At 43.9% G+C, this 7,893-nt stretch overlaps 1 protein-coding gene and 1 pseudogene across 2 annotated transcripts in view; one reads left to right on the forward strand and one right to left on the reverse strand.

Annotated features, from left to right (window-relative positions):
- Positions 1-5,537: 5,537 nt before the first annotated feature.
- Positions 5,538-6,620, reverse strand: LOC101995488 (annotated as a pseudogene).
- Positions 6,621-7,559: 939 nt separating this feature from the next.
- Positions 7,560-7,893, forward strand: part of Tex26 (testis expressed 26) — a 32,143-nt gene continuing 31,809 nt past the window's right edge. For both annotated transcript variants that reach the window (XM_005344736.3, XM_026788146.1), the window contains exon 1: positions 7,560-7,638. In XM_005344736.3, the coding sequence (XP_005344793.1) occupies positions 7,578-7,638 (61 nt within the window). In that variant the 5' untranslated portion in view covers positions 7,560-7,577. The remainder of the gene's footprint in view (positions 7,639-7,893) is intronic.

The raw sequence follows: 7,893 nt of genomic DNA on the forward strand, positions 1-7,893 counted from the left end.
CAGAACTAACCGAACAGGTAATGGCTTAGTTATAGGCTTGCCTCAGGCAAACAAACTTCAAAGTCAGGAACCTGGCCATGCCACTCACAGTAATGTAGACCCAGACCAAAATATATATGCTGAGTAGAGATGAGGAACTATAATAAGAATGGAGACATAGAGAATAAGGAAAAAGAGAAATACCTTCGCTTGTGTGGGTCACCGCTGATAAACTGGTCAGGGTTATGCCTTTGTAAGCCCAGTGTTTACAGACAAGAGACCTGGAGCTTACAAAAGGATCCACTTTCCCCCAGAGGGAAAGTGACAAAGATGGCTTCTGGATTTGCATTCAGTGCACACCCCAATTTTAGCTTGCCTAAGAGGAGACAAATCTAAGATATTAATAAGAACTCATTTTAAAAATTCTATATGCTCATTGCTCTGCTTTAAATATATATTTATCTTAAATTATGCTATGCTAATCAGCCCTACCATTTCCAGACAGCTAATCTGTTATTGGGTGTCACTTTCTTAATTTAGATGCCACTACTAAACCCTAATTTAGACTCATTCCTTTTTAAATACCCTTGACAGACGTCTGTGCCTCTTAACTTCTTCTGCTGTTTACTGCATTAAAATGTGCTACATTCCTGACATTGTGTGTATGAGGCTCCCCTAACAGAACGTTCTGAATTAGTTCTTAATTTTAAAGATGATGCTCTGTGGTTTTTGCAGAGGACCAGAGTCCAGTTCCCAGCCCCTGCATCCAGACTCCCCCCATCCACATCCAGTGACTCATAGCTTCCTGTAACTCCAGTTCCAAGGGATCTAATGTCCTCTTCAGCTCTCCTCAGGTACCTGCCCACCTCTCTCTCTCTCTCTCTCTCTCTCTCTCTCTCTCTCTCTCTCTCTCTCACACACACACACACACACACACACACACTTAAAAATGATAAAAATAAATCATAAAAATGTCGCTTGCAGACACATTTGTGATCTTTGAGGCCTACTCAATGTTTCTTAATAAAATAAAGTCCTCTTTGGGAGGCCTTATTTTCCTCTAAGATCTGATGTTACAATTATTCCTTTTAGGGTAAATTTGTTATTTTTATTTCCTTTTTTAAAAAGCAGGATTTCCTTACCCAGTCCTGGGTAGGCTAGACTCATTATGTTGACCAGGTTTGTCTCAGATTCTCAGAGTGCTGTGATGAAAGTCCAGACTGTCAATCACCTACTAAACATGTTTCCAGAAATCTCCATTACGTATTTCCTGAGCCCTCTTCCCAAGAGTGAATGGTAGCTGTCTTCTTTTCTGGAACTGTTCAGTAGTTACTAAGCACCTACTATGTGACTTACAATCAGCAGTTGCCAGAAATATGAACACAAGATATTGTCTGCACCCAGTGATAAACACGCAGCTTCTTGTGCTATGAGGGAATGATATGCCCAGATCACAGAGTCCCCCCAAAACCAACTAGGAGACCGAGTTCTGTATGTAAAAGCAAAGAGCCTTTATTCTTACACAAGTTCGCAAACTCAGACTCTCCATGTATCCATAGTATTGGAGTGATCAGAGAGTCCCGAGCTCAGTTAGGGTTGGCTTTTATGGTAGCAAAGGTGGGATTGGCTGACATTTGTCTAGGGGTGTCCTGGTGAAAAGGATGGGTGTGTGCTGGCAGGTGATCCTTTCTACAATGGTTGGAATTTTAGGAATTTCCTTTGGATTTTCTGTTCCTGGTTGGTGCCTAGGTGGTCTCAGTTTGTGATCTTTCTTGGAACCAGGTAAACTACTGAAAGTCAGGCCTCTGTTGTGCTTGCCACAGCTGGTCCTACAGAGGGGTCCCGTGAGTGAACGAGGGGCTGCAAACAGCACTAAGTTTCCTGCGTGTACAGTGTTAAATGTTAGTTCAAAATCAATCATGTAACCCCAGGACCCTGGAAGCTTAGGGTGTTTATCATATAGAGTTGAACAGAGAACTTGGTTATTACATAGATCTGAGCAAGGAGACCAGGTTATTACATGGTGATAAACAGGGAGTCAGGGTTTATGGTATCCATGGAGACAGTTATAGATCGTAATGATCTCTGGGAAGAAGTTATGATGCACATTTTCTGCACACGCTGTACACACCCACACTCAGACCACAGAGGAAGGTTTTGCTATTTTCCTCTAAGCCTCAATCAGGAATGCTCCATTTTAAAAAAAAGGGCTATTTGATTTGCTGACTTGAGTTTCATAAAGATCTGGTAATGAGTTTTGGCTTAGGGTTGGGGCAGAACTTCCATTTTTGAAATGGGACTAAGCATACTTCTGGCACTTTGTACTTGGTATTTATGCGAAATGGTCTTCCGGTGTTGGTGATTACAGAAACCAAAGTACTGGCCAACGCTGAGAAGAGCTGAAGACAGTGAACCCGGTAGCATCTAATATTCAGCCAAGATTTAATTCTTTATATAAAACAAACAAGCAAAACCATCTCATTAGTATGAAAATTTGCTTTTATCTTTCATAGATGGTAAAATTATATGCACAGCAATGAATTGTTTTAAAATAAAGTTCCCTGTGGTTATTAATAAATGTTTGACCTGTGTATCTATTTTGTAAACCTTATACACCTAGCTTGCATAAAAATTTCTCTGGCACAGAGTGGTCACAAATGGAGAATAAAAAGTCAGACTCTAGCATGCATACACAGGTGGGCAGATGGGTGGGCCAGCATACAGTAGCGTATTGGCCCTCACTGCATCCGATGGTTGGTACTGGAAATGAAGTTTGTACGTTTTTATACTTTTTAAAAACAGGGTCTCCTGTAACCCAGGCTGCCCTTGAACACACTATGTAGTAGAGGGTGATTTTGAACTCTTGGTCTGCTGCCTCTGTAATGGAAAAATAAAAATTGCTGCAGATCCCTGAGTAGTTTGCTGCAGATTCCTGAGTAGCTTGCTGTGGGCTCCCCAGCAGGGGCAGGCAGTGGGCAGGGGGTCCCAAGAGCAGTCAGTCCTAGGCAGAGACTGCACATGAGACCATGCTGCAGGTCTCCGAGGTGAGCCATGTGGCAGTGGCGGCGGGTGAGAGACAGATAGGCATACCATGCAGAGTGAGTTTGGATATTTATTCAGGGGGTTATGGAGGGGAAGCAGAAGGGGAGAAGAACAGAGAGGCAGAGGGGGGGAGGTCGAAGCTGCCTCTCTGAGAGGAAGATGGAAAAGAGAGAGAACTCAGGCTGGAAGCTGAAGATCAGCTTGCCTCAGAATGGGGGAGGGAGTGGGTGTGGCTTGTTTGTTAAAGAGACAGATCATTACATTCCCATCTCTTTTTTATAATAAAAAGGCGGGAGGTTAGGCACCACAGGATAAAGGAATTGGGATGGTGGATTCTTCAGACTTCTTTCTGCTTATTTGTGGGCGTTGCCTTTGGGTGGGGGGAACCTTTGCTGGGTATTGGTCACATCCTAGCATAGTTGGGCTCTTTGCTCCTGTCTGGTGTTTGTGGTGTGGAAATGTCTGGTGTCGGCAGAACAGAGGACAAAGTTAAGTTAAGGAAAAACAATTTTAGGACCAGGGAATTGAGGGGGATGTGTCTGACCTGTTTAAGGTGGCTCCTTCAATTCAGCTCCCTGGAACTCACAAGAATTCTTTGCATTTGTGAAAACAGAAGTTTTAGACATATACATTGTATAAACAGTAGCATATTTATGTCAGAATGATTGTGATAGATATTTTTGCACAATGAAATGTATTTTTAAAACTATGGAAAGCAGCATGAGAGAGAAGTTTGATAACTTGTATTTGTTCTCACGCCTTTATAACTTGCAGGTCTTGTATTTGTGTTTTACTGAAATTTGTTTGGTGAGGTTGTCCTTTTAAACTGACAAAACCTCTCAGCTGTCAAACTGCATTAGAGATCTTTGAAAAAGATAAAATTTTACTTGAGTTACTGATTAAAAAATAACAGAGAACTTACTTGGTCAATACCTCAGGATCCTCCATGGTTGCAAAAGGTCACATTTGCCTTTTGCCGTTTAGTGCAGGGCCTGCCAGACTCCAGAAGATCCTGTGGGCTAAGAAATCTGTAGGAAGACAAGCCTACCTTGACCTGAGTAGCTAGGCTGTCGATTCCAGCGATTCTGTCCACATCTGGAGATCTTTAATTTAAATGAAAGGCAGTTTCGCCCAGTGGTCAGCACTTGGCAGTTGCAGCGAATTGCAGATGGACGTTGTTATGTGCCCATTTGTCTTCTGTCTTCTTTGGAGGAAGTAGAGTGTTGCTACTAGGAGCCAAACTGTCCCTTTGTTATGAAAAGTTTTTTAATAATTAAATATTTAAATGTCATATTCCCCAGATCTCTGAGAAGTTGAGGGCTGTTTATTAGGTGTAACTACAGTATAGAATCTGACTGGAAAGCTAGGTCTGAGCTTGACTGTACTGATTCTCAACTTAACAGGTAAGATTCACACTCATAAAAAGACAGAAAGAAGAAAAAACTGCTTGCAATAGGTTAACGGCAAAACTGACAACAGTAGAGAACATCTTAATATATTTTAAATGAGGGATGGATTAAATATAAAGTATTTTTGTAAGGGACTTAAAAGTACATACCAGTTTAAAACATGAGACTTACTGTTTTTGTAGTCTGGAATGAGATGCAATAAACAGACAATTATAACATATAACAGTAAACATGGGTGTATTTAAGTTGAACACACATACATAGAATAAACAGGAATTGGGCGAAGTGGATGCTCTTGGTGGGCCCTACCAAAGGCATGCCACTTCACAAAACACACATGCAACAGAGTCAGCAAGAAGAATTTAGAGACAAAAACATAAGTAAAGCAGGGGACAAGGCAGGGTATACCTCGGGAAAGATGGGAGAACTTGGTCACCTGACCTGGCTCTCGGTTATTCCGAAATCAACACAGTATTTTTAATGTTTTACTATCTCTACTAAACCACACAGACTACCAAACTTGCAGAAGAGATTAAAAACAGCTAACCTGCCAATCACACACACACACACACACACACACAAACACACACACACACACACACACTTCCAAAACTAAGCTATTGTATAAGCATATCCAGTATTTTTGGGCTACTCTTAGTTAAAACCTTCCCTCCTGTCTCAGAGATATTTACATCAGATTAAGACATTTACAAATAGTTCATAGTGAATAGCAGCTGAACTAGGATTTATCTGTCCTGTGCAAGGAACTCAAGCATTTGAAAGCTTCTAAGAAACCCAGTGCATTCTCCAACATGAAACACACAACTACTCTAAATGGTTTATATTTCCTTCAGTGCATATTTCTAAACCTATTAAATGGAATGAAATTATGTTATTCCATGGCTATATCAACAAAATTTGAACATCTATGGAATCTACATCACAATTCAATTGTGTTAACACTATAAACCACTCTAAGGAAACAACAGGCACACACAAAATAGAGAACAAAATGTATGTTTTCTTTAAAATAAATTTAAGGTATACCATCTACTTTAGACCATACTAAAAGATATACTTTAACAGAACAGCCAATTCCCAAAACCTGTTATCTAAGTGCAGCATAAGGAAAACTCAATCCATCCGAATCTTCTGGTTTGTCATTCTGTAAATGATGCTATCATATCCAGGATCCATATTCCAAATGTTGTAAGAGGTGATGATCACAGCCAAGGCCAAGCCAATCATAATCCACAGTACCAAGTTGAAAACCACTGAATACTCCAATTTATACTTATATGCAAGGTTATAGGGATTTGGGGCGGTCTCTTGTTTTGCCTCAAGGATGGTCCTTGACTTCCTCACAAGGGATGCGTCAAATGATTTGACAGTCACTAACTCTACCACTGCGTTCCCACCGTAGAGACTGTACATGTCATCTGCAAACTTCTGGAGAGCATCCACAAGGATCCTAGAGGCATCCCTGAATTGTTCAGAGTCTTCCCCATAGCGCCTCCCAAGTTCATCCAATCCCGCCAGCTCCAATGAATACAAGTCGGGAGAATGATCGTTGGCTAGATGCTTATGACGAGCCAACAAGCTCGAAATATCATGTAGCACTTGCAGTTCAGAAAGGAAGAGCAGGTCAGCTTCATTATTCCTGCTCAGAGAATTGAGGGGAAGAGAGTTGAGGACCGAGTTTTCTTGAAACAGACGATTACGTAGTTGCTGTAATGTGCCGGAAAGGTCTTCAAAAACAGAGTTTGCTTTCCCCAACATATTTACTCTTTCCTCACTGGGAGCCCACTGCAAAACCACAGGAGTTTCTTCAGAAAATAAGGAGTGGATGGAATTCGCAACACTGTCGAGACTGAAAGGAACTGCATTCTCCAAAGGGTAGGAGAGGGCACTGCCCGCGGGCAGAGCCAGTTTGTCCACTCCCTTCACCATCACCATAATGGTAGCCCGTGGCCGGTGAAACAGGTTACCCACTGCAAGCCCTGGCCAAGATAGGTCTTCTTTTACTGAGAAGCCCATGGACAATGCAGCCACGTCTGGGATTCGATCTCCTGGTATGGGCCAGTTTCCATTTCGGAAAACAACAGATCCTGGCGACCTTAATACGCTAAATTCATTCCCTAAGGCACCCATCACCTGCAAGGACAGGAGAGCTACGACAAACACAGCCATGATGCCACCGGGCAGTAGCGGAGACAGGCTACACGAAAAAGGACGCCTGGACTCGAGGGAGCACCGCAGCCCGACCGAGCGACGAAAGAGAGGACAGAAGAGGGAGCCGGAAGCTGCCTCTCAGAGAGGGAGCTAGAAAAAAGAGAGAAGTCAGGCAGGAAGCTGAAGGCAGGAAGCTGAAGATCAGCTTGCCTCAGCGGATGGGGGAGGAAGTGGGCGTGGCTTGTCTCTTAAAGAGACAGAGACCTCCACCTCCCAAGTGCTGGAAATGCAGTCCTGTGCCACCATGCCTGAACACCCCTTGGACTTGTACCCACCCCCCCAAAAGCCTCAAGGCAAAATAAGCTTTTCTTTCTAATTAGCCTGTCCCTAGTGTTTCCTGGCTTAGGCTCTGGGTTGACCCTAGCAGGGACCTGTTAGAGAACCTCCGAGCGCCTTTCCACTCATACCAGATCCTGCGCCTGCAAATTTCCAGGCCCTCCTTGCCTACAATTGCTTGCACTGAAATTTATGAGTGGACACAAATGTGTCGTTGGGAATCTGGCAGTCCACTTTGGTGTTTTTAATACTTGGGGTATTCAATATTTTGAGGCAAGGCATCTCTTTCCGGGTCTGGCCTCCTTCCTACCTTAGCCTTCTAATTCTGGGGTCACACTCACACGTGTGCACCAGTACACAAGGTCTGAAACTAGCTTTCAGTTTGCTCCTGTTTGCCAGTACACAAAACAATGGCGTGGAAAGTATTGCTAGGACTAGAGAAGCCGGTGAAGGCCAGGGATACACCCCCAACCCACCCCTGTGAAGTATCTACCCTCTGGGCTCGCCTCCTTGGAAAGGAAGGCTGCCGGGTGTTTCCATAGCGACGCGTCACAAAGGCACAGCTCAGAGGGTGGGGCTCCGAGCGGAGTATTTCTTCTACCTTGTCGGGGCGGGCGGGAGACGGCCTTTTGGGACAAGATGGCCCAATGTAGTGACAAGGCTCCGTGCCCCACTGAATGTGACCCCAAGCTCCAGTCAAGTAAGACTGCCCACGCTCCGGGACTGCGGGGCAGGGTGTGCCGTGTGTGCGGTGGGGGTGTCTGAAGTAGGTGGGGGTGTCTGAAGTGCTCTTTAGGGGCGTTGCCTCGCTCTTAGAGGAGAGTCTAACCCAAGGAGGCACAAGTGAGTCAAAAGGACCAGGAGTCCGTAACCTCGCTCTGTCCGACCCTTCGTACTCCCTGCTTTGCGCTCTCTCTCTCTCTCTCTCTCTCTCTCTCTCTCTCTCTCTCTCTCT

The sequence above is a fragment of the Microtus ochrogaster genome, chromosome 2 (genome assembly GCF_000317375.1).
Source record: "Microtus ochrogaster isolate Prairie Vole_2 chromosome 2, MicOch1.0, whole genome shotgun sequence".
NCBI classification, from domain to species: Eukaryota; Metazoa; Chordata; class Mammalia; order Rodentia; family Cricetidae; genus Microtus; species Microtus ochrogaster.